The following is a 20274-nucleotide window of genomic DNA, read 5'->3' as shown; positions in this document are numbered from 1 at the left end:
TCAAAAGCGCAACAGAATTCGACTTTTATCGCGTGTCTGCGGACGCAAAACGAGGTTTTTGCTCTATTCGGGCTCCGCGAGGCGTCCTCGTGGATTTCAGGGTAAAAGCCAGAAAATCTGCGCACTTGATAAAACTTTGGCATTTTCGTCTCGAACCTCGCGGTAAAGCAGAAGAAGCCGTGCGCGCCACTCACCAGGCCCGGCGGCGTGCACAGTCGAGACGAGCCGTCACCGTGGATGTGGACGCAACTTTTCAATGGTCGCGTTTAAGCAGCGGCAGCAGCAGCAGCGCCGTTCGAACCAGCCAATCAGGACGCGCGGTCTTCAGGGGGGCGGGGCCTCGCTTCACCTGAGCCTCATCTTACAGGACGCAAATATAACTTTAAACTGTGGACGGACGGTGTCGTTTTCTGTGCTGTGAAGCGAACGTTTCAACTGATCCGGTTTTTGAAACGGTCGTTGCCACGAATGATTCGATTCAAACCGGAGTATCAGTAAAAAGACGGAGCTCATTGTCCTGGTGTGGCTGCTGGGCCCGGTCGGGCCGGTGGGTGGTGGTGTGCGTGCACCCAGGCTGTTGTGGATGAAACCATGGCAGCATCTTCAGCATTTTTGTCATGAATACTTGAGGAACCAGGCGGCCTGGTCCCGGCCCGCTGAGCCCTCAAAAGTGGCGGAAACCAGATATTCTCTTTTTTACTGCTTCTCTTTCTCATCCTGGTGACGACAAACATTCAGATGTGAGGAGGAGATTTGTTGCTTTTTTCATTCACCGATTATCCAAATGTCTGTGTTTCATAATATTGTTCAGTAAATGACCAGAACTGGACCAGTCCAAATGTGACCCTGCGAATGTCACGTCAGTGTTCTTTAGTTCTTCAATCATCTCGGGAGTCAGACAGAAGCAAATTCAGAGGTTTTACTCGTGGTTGAATAGAGGGGAGAGTGGAGAAGGAACCAGGCGGCCTGGCAGCGGCCGACCCGAGGCAGGGAACCGGCCTTCGATTCAGATCTTTACAAGCTGCATTCTCAGAAAATCACCTAAAAACTTGACGTAAATGCACAATAATACAAACGTAATGAAATCGTTTAGTCTGCACACACAAGTGTAGTGAGAATAATCTGAATGTGCAGTTTGAGGTCAGAGAAAAACAAAAAGCACCTGATTCTTCACCCTTTTACACCAGCGGGGCTACAGCGCCACCCGGTGGCCGGTGCGACGAAACACGGTCGTTTGTTAAAAGTGCCGTTGGAATCGGGTTTTTACAATAATGCGGAGTTTATAAAGGTATTTAATGATAATAATGATGGTGATAATGATGATAAACACCCACTAACTGATGTAATGAAGGGTTTGCTGAATGAAATGCCGATGAACGCCCTTTCAGACCTGCTTAAAAAGACACGTTCTTCCCAGTGGTCGGCCAACTGTCGCCCCCCAGCGGCCGCGGCCGGAACAACACCAACAACAAATATAACGAATTACACAAAATGTGGGAACTTTAAATCCAACACCTATGACATGAGAAAATATGAAAAGACGGAGTTCTGCTGCTGGGTGATGTTAAATATAAAGAAATAAACTGAACAGAATGAATGCGATCGCAGCAAAAAAGGAACAAACACAAAGCCAAATGTTCAGTGTTTTATTTAAAAACTATAAACAGTCACCAAAGTAAATAAAGCCAATCTCTAACAGACTGTTCGGTTTAGGTATAGTCACACATCCTACCGACACTGCAGAAATGAGGATGTTGGGTCGCCCCGGTCAGATGCTAATACGACAGGCAGTCAAATGTTACACAACACACGGAGGACAGTCCCAGGACGTGAGCCGGAATGTGGCATGGTATTAAGAATGAAAAAATAGTACAATAAAACTCCACACTATATTAAGATAGAAAAAAGTAGTGAAGAAAATATCATACCTGCACGTAAAGCAAAGAACACAGGAGAAAACCTGTATAAAAACTCCATGTATTTAAACCAATTTACAAATACAAAAAAACTCTGGTACGCGCGCGGTGCCCGTACATGACAAACGCATACAGTGGATATATGTTACTGGTGTGTGCGCTGTGGGGAGGGTGTGTGGGGGGGGGAGAATACCTTCAATATTTTTTTTCTTCTACAAAATGACACAATTTATATTATTCCATACTCTTTCAGCCAGCAAAATGAGTTCTACAAGGTATTATTATACAAAAAAATGTCACAGTTCCACAAAAAACTGTTTTTCCCCCGTCCCTAAGCTTTACAGCATCAGTACCTTTGCAGAATTATTTACAGGTTTTTAAGTACATTCATCCACTGCTGAGTATAGAATCACATTAGATACAAGTGACAGGGATCATAAAAAAACAAAAACATACTATTTTATTCAATCCTACCAAAGTAATGCTTCTATTACTCCACAGAGCAAGTTCTCCAGTGGCTGCATCGGCATGAAAGAGATCTTCTTTATATATATATATATTCACAACATATTTACAGGATTCTTTTCATTAACTGTAATGGTATCATTTCAATAATAAATAAGTGAAAATATATTGACTCAAGTAAGAAAACCAAGCTACCAAAATTCTAAAGAAAACAAACTAATTTCTCTGCGTCAGTCGCCGGCCGAGTTCTCCCCCGCGGCGTCCGTCTACTAGCCCCGCCCCTTTCCAGCTCACCCAGGTGCGTCGGTGGGCCGCCGCCCGCGTCCGTCGGTGGGACCGAGAGGAACAACAACCGGTCGTGAATGAAATGTGCTCGTGGCGGGGGTTCGTGGGTTGAGGCCCCCGGGGAAGCGGAGAGCTCCCCCTGGTGGCGGCTGGTGGAAGACCCCGTGGCAGTTTCTGTTTGTGAGGGAGGATTTGAACACAAGTCGCAGAGGAGGTGCTGGGGGGGGTTAAGGTGCCCGGCGCGGCTGAGGGACGATCTCCGTTCACGAGCTGGTCGCCTCTGGACCTGTGGACCTGCTACGACTCGCCGGCGGCCTCCTGCTCTCGTGCAGAGCGGGTTGAGGGGGGGGGGCAGCACAGCGTGTCCTTTGGGCATCAAGCCTGGAGCGAGCGCGTCAGTTCGTAAAGGCATTTGGCGAGCGTGGTGGAGACCTCCATGTTGCTGAGGGCGAGGACAGACAGGTGCGATTCGTGCCTCTTGACCAACCTGTGGGCAGACAGCAGCGTTAGAGACAGCCCTGCGGGGGGGCAGAGCGCCTCCCCCCTGCCCCAGGACTGACACCAGCCACCCAGGACTGACACCAGCCCCCCCCAGGACTGACACCAGCCCCCCAGGACTGACACCAGCCACCCAGGACTGACACCAGCCCCCCAGGACTGACACCAGCCCCCCAGGACTGACACCAGCCCCCCAGGACTGACGCCACCCCCCAGCTCTACTCACATGCGTCCACACTCGGAGTGCTTGGCGATGTTCTTCAACGTTAAGGCAGCAGTTAGTCTGATGTGTTTGGTCACCGGTCCCTCCTTCTCGTCCTGGCAGACGATCAAACGACAGGGGGACATGAGGGGGGGACATGAGGGGGGGTCTGAGCGCTGCGCTAACGAGCGGCTGCGCTAACGAGCCTGACGAGCCAGACGGGCCTGACGGCCGTCCCGATACTCACAGTGAAGTCCCTGAAGACCAGGTTCCGGGAGCCCCTGCGCAGGGCCATGAGAGCGGCGCTGGGGTGGTTCACGATAGCTTTGGGTTTCTGCTGTGCTGGGGTGCTGCCGCCCTCCGAGGAGGTTCTGTGGAGACAAGAGGCGCTGGTCAGACCCCCCCACAGGTGAACCACACCCTGAGAGGAGGGGGCACCTACTGGGACGCGGCCTGGCCGGGGCTGTGCGCCGCCTGCTCCTCCAGCTTCAGCGCCGCCAGCAAAGCTTCTCTGGAGCAGTGTTTATCCTAAAGGACAGAGACGTTAGCGTGTTACGTTAGCGTGCTACGTTAGCGTGCTCGGCCCCCCGCGGCCCCCCAGGAGTGAGCCTCTACCTGTAGGTGTGTGATGAAGGACAGCCTCTGCCTGGGGAAGGGTTCGCAGCCCTCCCACAGACAGTGGCCCCCGTAGGCGTCCTTGCCCCCGTGCTGCGTGGCGGCGTGGTAGAACACTTGAGACGGCGTTTCGAACCACCTGAGGAAGAAGCCAGAGCCGGTCAGCACAAGATGGCCGCCGGGCGCCGCGGCGGGCCGCGCCTCCTACCGTTTACACGACTGCCACAGACACTTGAAGTTCTGCCCCGTCTTCCTGGCCGGTTCTGGCGGCGCTGCAGGCGGCTGCTGTGCTGGGAGGTGGGGGCTGTGGTTCCCCGGGGGGGCGTGCTGCGCTACGGGGGGCGGGGACGGGGTCACGGCGGGCTGGAAGGGAGGAAAGCGTGTTCAGTGTCCTGGCCAAACGGATCCACAACTGTCAGCCGGGACAGGAAGGAGGGGGCCCCCACGCCTGGGGACCCCCCCAACATTTGTTGGCTGAGATGTAACCACGACCTGCTGCTGGGCGCGGTTGTTCCCTCAGCACCTTCCTCTGGGAGGGGGGCATCAGTGGGACCACATGGTCTGAACTGGCCTCACCTTCTTACCCTCCGCACTAAACTGGCCACACACACACACACACACACACACACACCACTTACTCACTCACTCACTCACACACACCACTCACACACACACACACTCACTCAGACACTCTCACTCACTCAGACACACACACACACACACCACTCTCACACACACCACTCTCACACACACACACACACCACTTACTCACACACACCACTCTCACACCACTCACACACACACACACACACCACTCACTCACACACACACACACACACACTCTCACACCACTCACTCACTCACTCTCACACACACCACTCACTCAGACACTCTCACTCACTCTCACACACACACACACACACCACTCCCTCTCACACACACTACTCACACACACACCACTCTCACACACACTCACTCACTCACACACACACACACACTCACACCCTCTCACACACACACACCACTTACTCACTCACTCACTCACTCTCACACACACTCACTCTCACACACACACCACTTACACACCACTCCCTCTCACACACACCACTCCCTCTCACACACACCACTCACTCACTCACTCACACACACCCCCCACTCCCTCAGACCCCCCCACTCACCGTGGCGACGGCCCCCGTGGGTGAACAGTTCCTCTGCTGGGTGGCGTTCTCTATTGCTACTTTGGCTACTGTGCTTGGGTCGGTGCCGGCCGGTACCGCCACCATGGTGGCGCTGCTCCCGGCGTTGTTGGGGTCGCTGATGGTGATGATCCGCACGCCGACCTTACTGGGGATGCCCGAGGACGCCGCCGCCCCGCGCTCCTCGCTCTCCGCCGGTCTCTTCAGCCCGCGGCTCTCGAGCATCAGCCCGTTGGTGGGGGGGGCGACGGGGAGGGTGGGGGAGGCGACGGGGAGGGTGGGGGGGAAGGTGGAATTGGGGAGCAACTGCTGTCTCAGCACGGGGGCCAGGTGCCCCGGAACCAAAGGTCCGTTCATTAATTCCGAGGGAGGCCTGTTGCCTCCTGCCTGGGGGCCGTTGGCAAGGCGCTCAGTCTGCTGGGCTTTGGCAGTGTCCGTTTGGAGGGGGGGTTCTGACCCATGACCCTTCTCAGAGGGGCCCAACTCCCCGTTCCCCAAGTACTGTTTGGAAGCGATATGATTTGGAATGTTTCTGTTACAGGGGCCTCCGTTGTCCCCCTTATCAAAGTCACACACCCCGTTGACCAGCGTCTTTTTGGAGTCGGCGGTGTCGTCCAGAGGAGCGCTCAGGTGGGGGGGGGCCTGCTTCCCATTAGCAGGCTGGACCTCTGGAGCCGGGCCGTTCAGCGCCACTTGGCTGTTCCCTGAGTGATATGGAGGTAGATTGGACTCCATGCACTTCTGACCGTTTAGCAGCTTGGCACACGTCCCGACATCACCGTTACTGGTTTTTGCTTTGGGGGCGTTTCCCTCCCCCAGGGAGGAGTTCTCCATCACCTCTATCGTTCGTTCGTGAACATGCAGCCCCGTGGCGTCCTTGGCCTCCTCCTCCTTTTGACAGATGATCTTGTCTCCTCGGAGCGGAGCTGGCAGTGGTGGTGGAGGAGCTGCGGGGGGGTGCTGGGCCATGGTTCCAGTCGAGTACGGGGGAGGGGGGCCCCCCCTGAGTCACAGTGCCCTGACTGACAGCAGCAACAGCAGCTGTGGAGGTGGTGAAGCCGGCGTTGGGCACCACAGCGAACGTCACCTGTGCGGCTGCCGCGGGCCCTGGATGATGGCCGTGGCCCCGCGCTGCTGGTGGAGATGAGCTGGCCGGGCAACAGCTGGACCGTCTGGACCCCCGGGGCCCCCACCGCAGGAAGCTGACCTGGAAGCAGCTGGACGTTGAGCTGCTGAGGCTGCGGAGAAGCGTTCTGTGTGTTGTAACTGGCCTGATAGATGACCTGGGGGCTGGGGGCTATCGTGCTGTTGGGGAGGGGCATCTGCGGGGCGGGGAGGATCAGTTGCCTCCCGGGGTGGAAGGCCCTCGCTTTGGAAGCAGTAACTGTTTGATCAAGCTGGACTCAGTGGAGGTAGGCTGAGGAGGCGTGTGGGGCAGGAGGGGCAGCTGCTGCTGCTGCTGATGCCGCTTCAGGGACAGAGTCTGGCCACCAGCCGCGTTCTGCACCTGGTTACTGGGGGGAGGGGGGCAGGAGGTGGAAGCAGCTCCGGGCTGCCCAGCGAGCTGGATGGTCTGGGCCCCAGACATGGAGGAAGGGTTGGCCAGAACGATCTGGTGAATGGCAGGGGGGTAGGCGGGGCTCTGCTGGGGGCCGGGGTTGACGATGACGACACTCTGTGCCGGGGGCTGCTGAGGCGGCTGCTGGTTGTGGGTGGCGATGGTGGCAGGGACACCCGACTGGGGGGGCGCTGGTTTGGGGGCGATGTTCTGAAAGGTGACGCGCGACACCTGGGAGTTCGATACTGTGGTGACGCTCAAGGCCGGGCCGCTTCCCTGGATGGAGGAAGACGGCGGTGATGGAACAGCAACGCACTGAGGCTGTACCTGGGGGGCGCCACCCTGAGGCCCACAAAGGGGAGGTGACTGAGGCAGAGGCGGGTTTTGGGCGATGGGGGGGCACACACCTTGGACCCTGGCGGTGAGGATGTGGCCCTGGGGTACCTGTTGAAAGACTGTGACTGGCGTCCCCGTTGAGACCATCGTGGAGGGCTGCGGGCTGTGGTTCTGGGTCACCGGTGCCGTCACAGGAATCTGGACCACCGGACCGGCTCGATGCTGCTGCTGCGGCGCTGCGCCTGAGGAACCCGGTGGCAACTGTGGAGACACCTGTTGGGGAAGCGGGTGCGGCAAAACAGTGGAGGGGCCCGTGTGGGACAGTTCCTGTGACGTCAAGACCACCGGAGACGGGGTGCAGGTGGAGCTGGGGACCAGGGCCCGGACCAGGTGGGGGCCGAGGGCGTGATGCCCAGCAGGTAAGCCTGCAGACACACACACGGAGCCTTAGTCGACTCACAAGCCCTGCCAAAGTTAGACACGGTCCACCCTCTTGTGACACAGCACCGGGTTTACCTGGAGGCGGAGCCTGCTGCTCCGAGGCATCAGGCCGCGCTGCTGCATGCTGGGACGGCTGCGGCGTCTGGTGGTAGTACAGCTGGATGGGCAGAGGCATCGACCTTCGCTTCAGACCCACCAGGAAGATTTGAATCTGACCGCTGGACTTGACCTCGTCCTGCCGTCGCATCGTGTGGTTGGGAAAGACGGTCCTGCGAGGGCGGCGAGGCAGAGGCTCCGTTACTGACGCACAGAGACACGTCGAGCAAACGCTACCGAAACAGAGCGAGACTGGAACCTTCATCAGCATCTTGATTTTAATACCAACATTTATTCACCTATATAATAATAATGGGCGTGTTTTGCTTTATTCTTAAGTGTTGCTGAGTTGAGACGAGAGGATCCACACCCATCAAACCCCATCCACACCCCTCCAGCAGGGCACCAGTCCCCATCCACACCCATCCAGCAGGGCACCAGTACCCATCAACACCCATCAACACCCATCCACACCCCTCCAGGGCACCAGTCCCCATCCACACCCCTCCAGCAGGGCACCAGTCCCCACCTCAGACACTTGAGGAAGCCAGTGGAGTTGAGGATGTTGCTGCGTCCCATTTTACTGCACGTGCTCAGGTACTCCGAGTACATCTCCGCCCGCGACACGGAGCCCTCAGAGTTGGTCTCAAAGTGTGCGTTCAGCCTGTTGGGGGAGGAGAGGGGTGACGGGGACGGTCAAACAAACAAACAAACAAACAAACGTGTTTACGGTGGTTACATCCTACCATTGCAGAGTAAACTTCTCCCCGTCAAGTTCCACAATTCCAGCCGGGGGCTGATTGGCCTGGAGTGGGGTCCTTGTGGTTGCTGGAGGAAAAGAGAGCAGGAGAATAAGTGATGCTCTCAACAGGCTCACAGCAGCACCACAACACCTGGGCAGGTAACCCGCTCCAGAGGAGACTGCGGTTCCTGGGCTGCCCACTAGATGGCAGCAAACTGGACGGTCCAGAGCCACAACACAGGAAGGAACATGCACAGGAGCAGCAGGCGTCACGTGACAAGCCACACCCCCACGGTAACGTCACCAACTAAACAGACCAACGTCGTTAACAGACCAATGTCGTTGACAGACCAACGTGGTTTACAGAGATACAGACCAACGTCGTTAACAGAGATACAGACCAACGTCGTTAACAGAGATACGGACCAACGTCGTTAACAGACCAATGTCGTTGACAGATACAGACCAACGTCGTTAACAGAGATACAGACCAACGTCGTTAACAGAGATACAGACCAACGTCGTTAACAGAGATACAGACCAATGTCGTTAACAGAGATACAGACCAACGTAGGTGACAGAGATATAGACCAACGTCGTTAACAGACCAATGTCGTTGACAGACCAACGTGGTTAACAGACCAACGTGGTTAACAGACCAACGTCGTTAACAGAGATACAGACCCACATCGTTATCCCCAGCCTCACTGTAACCCTGTAACGGTGGACAGGAGCAGACCTACCAGATGCCGGGGCTCCTTGCACAGCTGCAGGCACCTGCTCCACCAGCTGTGGTCTCACTTCAGCCGCCTGGTCAGTGTTGGTCTGGTGCTCGATGAGTCTGACTGCTGTCAGAGCGTCAGGCCCAAACGTGTGCAGGTCAACTGACACCAACCGCACCAGCAGGTCTGAGCAGACAGAGGACACGTTCAGCTACACCAACAACAAACAGGAAGCTGGGAGAGGATGGAGTCTACCTATGCTGCGGTCCACACAGGCGATCTTGCTGCAGGGAACCTCCCCGAGCTGGGCCAGGAGGTACAACACCTCCAAACAAGCCATCAGGAGCATGAGGTCGGGCAGGGTGAGGAGCATGGTCACCTCCCTGTAGGAGTCCTGGTCCACATACTCACAGATCAGCACAGCATTGTCATCCACTTTGCTCAGATTCCCCAGGATCTCCATTGCTGCAGGACGCAGATATATTTCATTCGGGCTCGGACGGACTCACACGCACGCTCAGAAAACTCACCTCTCATTTTGAGAAATCTGTCCCTGGACATCAAACATTTGGTGATTGTGTGAAAAATCAGATGAGTCGTCCGAAAGTCGACCGGATCCAGCTGGAGCTGTGAAAGAGAAGGACGTTCATCTCCTGCACGCTGCCCTTCACATACGGGCAAGAATAAACTGATCCCATGTCACAAATATAAAGAGGAAGTGAGCAGCACATCCACGTCCTCTAAGAAGCTGCTTCACGCTGGCGACTCATCACAGCGATAGAAAGGCCTCACACGTTAGCAAACAGCAGAGACAACGGCGCTGCTCCGGTTTGTCATCGTGTGACGCGTCTGTATCTGCTGGACCGGCCCCCACGCTGATGTTCCACAGCTGTTTGGCCTGACCGCTACGATCTGGGACCATGAGGTGGTCCCGGCCCAGACAGAAAGATGCCGACTGTCACTCAAATGCTGCGTGTTAGCAACAGGCCCCCACCAACCTCAGCAGCCACGTTGCCCAGCGTGTCCAGGCCGAGCTGGCGTAGTGAGATGAGGTTACAGTGGGAGCAGAGCAGAAGGAAGCGCAGGCACGTTCGGTTGGCCGCCAGCAGCTTGACGTTGGCCTCCTCGAAGGAGAGGTTTCGCAGGATGATGGCAATCTGCAGCACCCGCTGCGCCTCCATGTCGCCGATACCGTGGGTCCGTGGAGGGTGGAAGAGGCTGTGCCAGCGCTCCTCACATGACGTACCATCTGCAAGGGAAGAGCCGGAAACACGTCAGCGGCACAATCGAGGACAACAACCTCTGTTTTCGATGGTTCCACGCAGAAGCGAGGCTGTGGAACTCCAGAGGGAGCTTCATTTGAGTGCCTTTACCTTGTGCCGCATTGCTCTTGTCCCAGATCAGCTCCCTGACTTCTGAGTCCTCCACCACCTCCTTCCAGAACTGTGCAAGAGCAGCAGTTAGCGTGTACAGTACAGCTCCGGATGCTCTGCTAAATACTTTAGAAGCTATGATGCATGAGAGCAGAAAGGCCAGAAACAGAGGGTTTACCCTGACAAAGTCCCGAGAGCTTCTCTCTTTCCAGTCCGTCCCGAAAACCCTGGAGAAGCTGCCAAGAGCTGCGGAGAGAAAAGGGGAGCATGGGAGTCTGCGCTCAGCACCGCTCTTTAAAGCACGCTGCTTCGACCTGAGGTTGCACAACACTTACAGTCGTCAAACACGCCAGCGTGGGCCAGCAGCAGCGTGACCAGTTTGGGGTCCTTGTCCAGCTGCATGGAGTGTTTGCTCTCGTTGGAAAGCAGAGTGCAAACGTTAACAGCAAAATCCACCTCGTTAGGCAGGCCCGAGAGGAGAGACAGCACCAGTTTGTTGTAGTCATTTGGAGGAACAAAATCCGTAGACAGTCCATAGCTTTGGCGGAGATAGTCTGGGGGGAGAAAAGGCTCTCTGAGTCCCAGCGTGCACACAAGCAAGCCACAATTACACCTTTGACTTTCCCACAGGAAGCTCCAGTCCGATACCTGCACTGGCCGCTTCCAGCCTGCATCGCCAACAATAGCGAATTCATTAGCTGTAACCAGTAATCCACTGTAGCCTGGTAGCCCCCCCCCACACATCACCCGGCATAGAGGACACGTTGGATCGTGGGACGATCAAAGTTCCTCTGGAGCCCACAATAGCACCAAAACGTGATCCTCTCCTCCTTGTCCACCATCAACAAGTCCTGAAAAACCTCATCAGGTTGCGACTCAGATGATCCGTCAGGTGACCTCCTGGACGGAGGCGATTAGCATCATTTAAATCAAAACGGCCGTCGTCGGACACCTCCAACCGGCCGGACTCACTTATTTTCCTCCAACTCAGTTGAAGCACTCAAATGGGCCATTAAGCTATTTGGAAGTCGTCTTTTCTTCAAATGAGTCTGATGAGCTGCAGCTGATCTGCAGAACATGAATGTGCACCAACTTTTAATTGTGTTTGTCTCTGATGGGTTTTCTAATTAAAGCGCTAATCCCCATGTGTCGGGAGGAACCATGACTCCATTTACTGAGCCCCCTGAATGACAGACGATGGTCTGAGTTCCTCCATCCATCACGTCGTGTGCCGAGGTGTCATTTCCAGCCACACGCTGGGGACTTCGAGAGGGTGCAGGTCTTTGCCGTCGCCCCTGGAACCCCATCACACAGGACTCCTGCTGACTGAACCGGATTTCTGTGCTGACAACATTTTTGCAGGCAAACGTGATTGAGCTGCGTTCAGACGCCGCCTGGCTCGGCTCGCGGCGCAGGCGAGGGCAGCGGACCGGCGCTCGCCCCTCGCTTGACCCGCTGACCTTTAGAGATCAACTGCATTAAAAGCTGTCGCAGGCCTGCGAGTTCCAGACTGTCCTCATCTTGTCCATCAAGCTAACATAATCTGCCCCACTGCATTAATGATTCAAGAGAAAAAGCAGCTAATGTGCTAAGGTGGGCAGTGGAGGTTGATCTGGTCATAGACGAGGAAGCAAATCTTTCCGACTCAATAAGGAATCTTAGTCTTACGCAGCGCATCAGGAGAGAATGGATCAGGAAACTCCAAGACAGCACAGGACGCAGCACAGCTTCAGAAATGTGTGTCAAGCAGCTGAGTCGCACGTTAACTACAGGCGCGCTGCCGTCGGAGCTCCCTCCAATACGCCGTCACAGTGAACTCAGCGCCTCCCAGTGACCCTTCCAGCTGTTGCACCAGTTGTGATGCTCATGGAGCTCAGGTTCCTTCACCCCTTCATTAACTTAGACCAGCAGAATCAAATGAAGCCGTTGTTGCCTCACAGAATCAGCACGCTGCTCCTGCTGGTGGCGGCGAGCACCTCTGCACCCGGGTTTGACCGTCAAACATTAGCTATGCTCACGTGTGTTCATGCACGACGTGTTGACATGACGGCGCCCAGCTTCACAATCACACCTAGCACTTAGTCAACCTCCTCATTTTCAGCCCAGAAGTTTCACAATCAAACCACAACCACAGCCCCCCCACCACCATCCCTGCAGGAAGGAGGTCCCTCAAAGGTCAGCACAAACAGCACGTTATTGTCATCTCAAGGTTAGCGTTAGCATGAACCTGAATCCTCGGTAAAGCCATGTGTAAGCACAGGAATCTGCTGAGTCATTGATCCTGAGGGCTGCAGCCTGGAAAACATCAATTCTTTCTCAGAAAAAGAATCACTCATGCAAATCAGTCAAACGACCCGAGGGAACTTATTTCTAAAGTTTAGTAAAGATAAACGAGAGCCTCATCTGATTAGACTCAGACTCACTTGTAATTAGTGTGGTTGCTGAGATCCAAAAGATCCCAGTTAACTACTGTCCCATGAATCCAGAGGATCAACTACGAGTATGGGGAAAGGTTCCTGCTCAACTGAGACGGCGTGCACGTGGAACATGTAAAGAAGCCACAGTAATAATTAACAATGGACAGATATCCAATAAAGTGAGGGTGAAGTGAAGCGGGGCAGACCCTCCGGGTCACATCGTAGGAGCCAGACCAGCGAGACTTTAGCATCTCTCTCCTATATTAGTGTTGACTCCTCACAGCACATCTGATTCCTGATGTATTCCAGCAGAAGGCAGCAACAGATGAATGAGTGATGTGAGGAAGTGTCTGAAAACATTCCAGCCCAAGTGGAGCTGCCAGAACAGCAGATTAATCAACTGGCTTTGAAATGGGACGAGCAGAAGCTTCCAGGTAAGCAGCCCTGACCTGAATATAAGTGCTGCTAAATAAAATACAAGCCTATCAATAAATGAACTACTTAGTGTCTGGAACATACACAAGGCCTCAGGAAGCCCTCACACACTGCTGCTGGGAACCCTCACACACTCTAACACAAGCAGAGCCCACCTGCTGCTGCTAGCATCAGCGCATAGCATCAGCGCATAGCATCAGCGCATAGCGTAGCATCAGCGCTACCACGTGGGACCTCTGGTCTCTACTGGTCTCTACTGGTCTCTGACCCGTCAGGGAAGATTCCAGCCAGCAGCATCACTTTTTCATTTAGCTGATCGGGTTCCACCGCTGATTGACGCAGGTCCAACAAACCCTCCCTGAGCCCCAAACAGAACCTCAAGCATCTGATGAGAGCGTCCCGTCTTCCACGAGTAAACAGCAGAAAGGCCAACCGACGTGTCCCCTGGAGAGGTGTTCGCTCTTCCAGCTGGTGTTTCCACAGAAGCTGCACGTTTGTTGCACCTGCAGCATCAAACATACAGACAGAGCTGCCCCCACATCCTCACCCCCCCCGTCACAAACCTGAAGAAGCCGCGCTATCTTGGCTGTTTCAAGCACTATAGAGAGATTAAGTCCAGTCAGGCATGTCTTTAAACACACCACAGGGGATTTTCCAATGTTTTAGACATGGAGCACAAACAGGTGCAGACAAATTGCAGATTATCACCCATTTGGAAGCATTAAAGGTTGAATGAAACATAAAGCCCCTCGGAGTCCCTTTCTGGGGCAGATTGATCAGCTGCGCTTTAGAGCTGAGGAACCAAATAACCCAGACACAAGCAAGCATCCCTGGAACGTTAGCATGGAGACGCTACCTGATACAACGTGTTGCTGGTAGTTGTACGAGTTGGGAATTGCACCGACTGGAAGAGAGGCTTTGGGGTTCCCGGGCTGCGATTCTTCATCGTCCTCGCCGAAGTGGTGGACTTTCTCATACTTCTCCAAGTATCTGTGGAGAGAAGAAGGGCATCAGACATCAGACACACGTGCCTCTGGCTGCAGCGTCCACGCCGCGGCTACCAGAGAGCGCGGGCGACAACATTTCTGAAACAGTCCCAGGAACCGCTTCAAGATGGGGTCTCAAACGTCCCAAACCCTGACAGAGAGCTGCAGATACGAAACATCCAGGCTGAAGCCAGAGGAGCTCCTGTGGACTCGTTGTAGAGCGACCCGACCGTGCACACGTGGGAACAGTAAGTGTGCGTTTCAGACGAGCCTGGGTGGGTGGAGCCAACAGAGGTGGGCGGAGCAGTTTGGAGTTGATCAACCTGCAGCGCTCCGCGAGCTGCTGCCTGTTTGGGTAGTAACGCACTCATTATTCACTGCACATCTGGATTCTTGCACACACTCCCAGCAGTTGCTCTCATGCTGCCCCCCCCCCCCCCAGTCAGCATTTAGAGAGCAGCAGGATGAAACGAAGGTCACAACGCTGAGATTTGGCGGCGTGAAAGGGGCCCGAGGCAGCAGCGAACGTGTCCGTTCATTAGGGCGCCGCTAATCGTGCTGTTGAGTTTCTGGGGCTTGAGAACCACCTGCAGGGACAGACCTGAGAGCACCACACACGCGTGCAGCAGAAATGTGGTTGAGCTGCTCGTGTGTGTGTGAGCAAGTGTGTGTGAGTCACCAGCGGACCAGCGCCTGGTTCTCAATGAGGCCCGCCTGTTCAGCGTGGCCAAGGTAATCCCCCGTCCGCTGGCTGCCGGGTGACACGCCAGACTATAAATACTCTCCGTCTTCATTTGTACCAAGTGGGGGAGCGTGAGGAGATAAGCCCCCCCCTCCAGATACAGTCTGGATACGAGGAAGAATCGGGGCATCTGCCCTGGTCTGGGCTCCCTCCAGCATTTATCCCAGGAGAAGGATGGATCCTGAGCCCCATTCAGACCCGGGCAGCAGACACTGTTGTTGGACCCCGCTGACATCACTCACTCTCCCTTTTGGTTATGCAAATACCCTCAGCCCGTCTGCGTGAGGTTAGCGCCCCCTGCTGGGTGTGGACGGGGACATGCAAAACATGGCACCTGTGCTGGGATCCACTTCAACAAGTGGCCCGTCCGGCCCAGACTGGAAAGTCTAGGACGCAGCGCAGCACATTGTAGAACGTGCAGAACCCGTACAGAACAATCTATGGAAGGAAAGTAACATTCGCAAAAGACTCAAATATTATTAAAACCTCAGCATTGGCCCGTTTTCACACAGGAAACCAGCTTATTCTGAGACAGTTGTGTGTGTGTGTGGGTAATAAGTGTGTAATAACACCCAGTGTTCCGTCCTCATCACCGACTGCAGGTGCTCAAATTATGCTGCTCTGGTTCCCAGTCGTGGACACACAGATACTGGAGCTTTACCAGCACCGGGGGTGGGATGGTTACAGGGATCAGGACTGGGGGAGCTTCACTGGGGGGTGCCCCGGACCCGTCTGCCCGTGCTGTCAGAGCCGTCCCAAATCAGCCCCACGCAGCCGAGGCTTCGTGCACCAGCCATCGGAGTGCGTCCCAGTCTGGGCCGCAGCAGCACGACCCAATCAGCTCTAATGCAGCCAGGATCAAAGGCCACCAGATCCAGATGTGCAGACGGGCGGGAGCGTCGACAGACACGCAGGCCTGCACGGCCGCCGCGCCGGGCGCGAAGCCCAGCAGCAGAAAACAGCAGCCGAATGTGTCCCCGGCCGCACCAACATTCCTTCTGTGTCTTTAGCAGAGAGAATAGAATCGGTTCAGTTCTGCTACGGCGCCCTGCTGATCCACGTGCGGCTGCCGCCGGGGAAGCCTGAACACGCCGAAGTGTCACAACGCGGCCACAAACGCGCCAGAATACCTTCACGCCACTGTGGGGTCACAGGAATTTCAATTCCTAAAAAATGAGGTCACAATCTAGTGAGGATTACGAAAGAGGTGCCGCTGGTCTCACGCTAGCGGAGGAACGCCGAGAAGCAGGTGAATCTGCACCACGTGGGAAGGAGCACGGCCAGATGTTATCGTTGGAGGACACGTGAAGCATGTCAGAGCGCTTTATCACTGCAGATCAGCCAAGACGGAGCCAAAAACCCAACGATGCCAACACCGCAGCCCCTTAACACAGGCTGCACAACCCCATAATAAGCCAGAGGAAGGCTCCTGGATGTTCCCAGAGCCTCTCGGGGCGTTTTCATCCCTATGGGAATGCAGAGCGGAGGGCAAACAAAGGTTGAAGCAGGGGGTGTCACCTGACTTGGCTCCTGAGCTCAGCGTGCTGCTGTTTAGAAGAAGTCAGATATTTTAGCAACAACAGAGGCTCTTTCAGGACCGACGGGCTCACGTTACTACGCTGACGCGCTAACCGATGTCTCCTTGCACCTGGCGCCAACCAGCAAGTCTGAACCCATTTTGAAAACCTCAGGTCACGAGACGTGGCGGGCTGGAGCCCTAAGCCTTCCCAAGCTTCAGCAGGTGTCTGACTCCAGGAACACAGGTCACCAAAGAGACCAGCCTCAAACTGGGACGTGCACATGAGAAGATGACCACCAGCGTCTGACCTCACACAGCTTTACCCCCCCACCAAGATGCTCTGCTGATCCTTATCAAACTCTACCGGCACTCATAGCCAGAACCCTGGACCTGACCTTTAGCGCTGATCCCTGAACTTTAATTCACAGGCTTCTTCCTTCATCACATCAAATCAGCCTCATCAGCGCCGAGGAGGAAGGAAAAGGGTGTCTGGCCCGCACGGCGGCGCCGCGCCATCAAACGGCCGGAGCTCCTCGAGGAGCCCGTTACTCCCGGGGGGGGGGGGGGGCGAAGGACAGCCGCGCACACATCAGGACCATCCTGGTCGTCCAGCGGGGACCCACAGCCCAACACTCACAGGTTGGATCTCTGGAGGAAAAACTGTGGCCACTCCTCATTAAAACCTTTAAACTTCCAGTAACATTCTGTGCCGGTGGAGCTGATCTTTTGCAAAGGTCACCATCACACAGGAGAGGGAAAGAATCCTGGTAAATGCTCGTCGCCGCTGCCACGTCTGTAAACATCAGTTCTTTCAGCGCCGCTGTAAAAAGCCGCCGCTTCAGAACGGCCAGTGGTTACAGATGGTCGTCCAACTGGATCACCCAGCCCGATTAAGCGTCCTTGAACGAGACCCTGGAAGCGAACCAGCTCCTGGAGCAGGCAGCCGCTGTGTACCTGCTTACAATTACTCCCGGCTGCTGGAGAACACGGCGTGCATTTCTGCTCTAGACAATGATTACATTAGAAGCACATTTTGCAGGGGGGGGGGGCAAGAGGAGGGAAACATTATTATTGGCCTATTGGACTCTGTCTGCCAGGCGAGGATAGACCGTTATCAGCTGCCGTTGAGGCGACATCCACTATAACAGCGCCGCTGATAAACTTTGCAAAATAGCTGTAGTGGCTGTGCTGCCAGAGGGGCGATTACAGGCGCATCGTTACCCCCGGCGACGCGACGGTTCTGGCAGCGCAAGGAGGGGAAGTATGCACCAATCACCTGTGGCGTCTTTTAAATAAGGTGTTAAAGGTAAACTAGTTGGGACACATCTGGAAAAGAAGCAGATAAAGTATGTGGCCATACGCTGGTTAATCTGGTCTGTGGCTCCTCTGGTCGTCGGAGGCATCTATGAGAGAATAGCAGCCATTCCTGGTGTGTAATCGTCCCACAGAGAAACAACACTTATTTAATCATCCAGCGCCGCTGCAGCAACTCGCGGAAACCCGAAAAGAGAGACCTTGGCAACAAAGTTACCAAAAAAGGGGCAAAAATGCAGCTCCCAGCGATGCCGGGTGGCCAGGTCCGTGAGGGGATAGCAGAGCTGGTGCGATGCCCAGCTGATGGGAACGATGGTCGGCTCCGTGGAGCACAGATGCCCCGCGAGGAGCAGCAGAGCCGCTTCTCCCCCCCATCCCTGACAGCTCAGCACCAGAGCTGCTCGGCAGTGCAGGGAACCCCCCTGGAGAGATGCAACCTCCTCCTGTGGTGGAAGCTACCGCAGACAAGTGCTCAAGTTGGCTGGAGACGGTGCCCTCATGGACGGACAGCAGCCCGAACCCTCCCCACCTGTGGCCGAGCCGAGGCACAGACGACCGGCCTGTGCAGGAGCCGCGGCTCGCCGCTTGTAAACAGTCCCACATGCTGCAGGGGCAAGGCGGCCGTGCGCCCAGGCTACTTACCGAAGGTAGTACTGTTTTAAAGCAAATGCAGCGTTGGAGCAATTCCTGGGGAAATTAAACTCTTCTCCGAGTTCCATCCATTGGTTCTTCTCAGAGACCTGCAAAGCGGGAAACAAGTCGGTTACGAGAGAAACAAACGAGTGTCAACAACCCCCAAAAGCGGTTCCACCGCAACCATCTGTTCGGCTCCGGCTTCCCTCACAATCACAATCACTAATCAATAACTTTCTCAAACTCCACCGAATCGGTGAAATTCGGTCCGCGCGTCTCGGGGGAAATTCCGCATGTGCGCGTTGAAATGGATGTTTGTTAGCAGAACATATTTACATTTGACATGCGAGTAAATACAAGCCGCCTGGCTCCTCCGGGAGCCCCGGGTTACTGTTAGCACCGCAGCTAACCAGCTAGCCGCTCTTTTCGCCTTCGGTGTCCTCGTAAACCCGCCGGCTCAACTCCGACAAAGTGTCTTTATCGACGGGGAAACGGCGTCGCTTTCGGCGGCCCCTTCCATTTGGGGCTGTTGGGGCTGGCGTCGACCGTGTTCCCTCCGCGGGCCTGTGAGGCCTACAATCCGTGGAGAGCCATGAAGCCGAAGAAAGATGGCCATGGTGAGAGAACCGAGCTTCCTCCGCGGAGTCACCCGGCGGCAAAAGCCCGGGAGGCGCGCGGCGCCCGGCGCGGTGCCGCCCGCCCGCCGCCGGGCTCCGTCCCGATAATCGATGGCGAACGTGCCCGCTAATTTTGAGCGGCTCCGAGCGCACGGCGGCTCCGAGCGGTCGCACCAACAACACACCAGCCACCACATTGCATAGAGATACACGGTAAACTAGCACAAGGCCAGCAGCGACTCTCCAGCGCTCTCCGGAGGCTCCGCGCTGGTCCCGGGGAACCGAACGGAGCCGCGGAGCGCAGCAGCGGGCAGCACCGACACGGCAGAGCGGAGAAAAGCCACTTTTAGTTGCCGGTGCTCACCTTAGCGAAGCCCCCTAAAGAGACGACTCTGATGTAGAGAGCATTCAGGTCCAGCTCCTTCCCACCCACGAAAGGAATCTTTCTGAACGGCGACCTGTGGGCAAAACACAAGAAATAGCAGCTCGCACCTTTAAATTGGACTTTCGGGCAACTTGCGGCCACATGCAGCGGGGGTATAAAGTTGTATTTGTTGGGAGGAAAGCCGCCCAAATCTCACCCTCTGCTTTGGTGAAATTGCCGCAGCTCGTCCAGGAAAGCCTGTCCCTTCCTCCGCTGGTCTAGTAGATTTTTCCCCGTCGAATTTGCCATTGTTTTTGCGTGCAAAACGGTTAAATGCCACTTGAGTCTCTTCTTAAGACACCAAGGATCCCATAGTCCGCCGGCGCTCAGTCATTCGCGAAGCTGAGTGTTTAAAAAGTTAAAGAAATCGCTGATAGCAAGAAGAGCGGCAGCTCGCTAATAAAGACTGATGCACGGAGAGCAAACCCGAATCAGCCCCGCACCAAGTTCCCACCAACACTCACAAATACGAGCGATTTACCGGCAGCTGAGAAACGCCATGGCGAAAGGTGTAGAATAAATGCTTTTGGTCGCGGTTGCAGTCGTTTGGAGTGGTTTGACAGTGTGTTCCGGACGCAGCGCCGAGGCTATCGCGCACACTGTGGAGCGGCAGAGGGATCCCGTTCTCAGACAAAAAGATGTGAAGGCCGCGGAGCCCGGCCGAGCGCGGCAGCGCCCCCTGCGGCCGAGCGCGGCAGCGCAGCGCGGCGCGCGGCGCGGCGCCCGTTGGAACAATAGACTG

At 55.5% G+C, this 20274-nt stretch overlaps 1 protein-coding gene across 1 annotated transcript; it reads right to left on the bottom strand.

Moving 5' to 3' along the window:
* Nucleotides 1–1630: 1630 nt before the first annotated feature.
* arid2 (AT rich interactive domain 2 (ARID, RFX-like)) lies at nt 1631–20231 on the bottom strand. The gene is given in 25 exon segments (XM_057022573.1): nt 1631–3153; nt 3391–3482; nt 3614–3737; nt 3809–3894; nt 3982–4120; nt 4190–4344; nt 5160–6179; nt 6181–6276; nt 6279–6307; nt 6310–6522; nt 6525–7496; nt 7588–7781; nt 8138–8272; nt 8355–8436; nt 9094–9258; nt 9328–9537; nt 9603–9699; nt 10071–10321; nt 10446–10515; nt 10624–10691; nt 10781–10999; nt 14154–14287; nt 18501–18598; nt 19473–19566; nt 19690–20231. Coding segments are annotated over 25 exon segments (4947 nt in total). The 5' UTR covers nt 19782–20231; the 3' UTR covers nt 1631–3041.
* Nucleotides 20232–20274: the final 43 nt, after the last annotated feature.

Source organism: Takifugu flavidus, chromosome 22 (assembly GCF_003711565.1).
Source record: "Takifugu flavidus isolate HTHZ2018 chromosome 22, ASM371156v2, whole genome shotgun sequence".
Taxonomy (NCBI): Eukaryota; Metazoa; Chordata; class Actinopteri; order Tetraodontiformes; family Tetraodontidae; genus Takifugu; species Takifugu flavidus.
The sequence above is the reverse complement of the archived record's forward strand: the minus strand, read 5'-3'. Positions and strand labels throughout refer to the sequence as shown.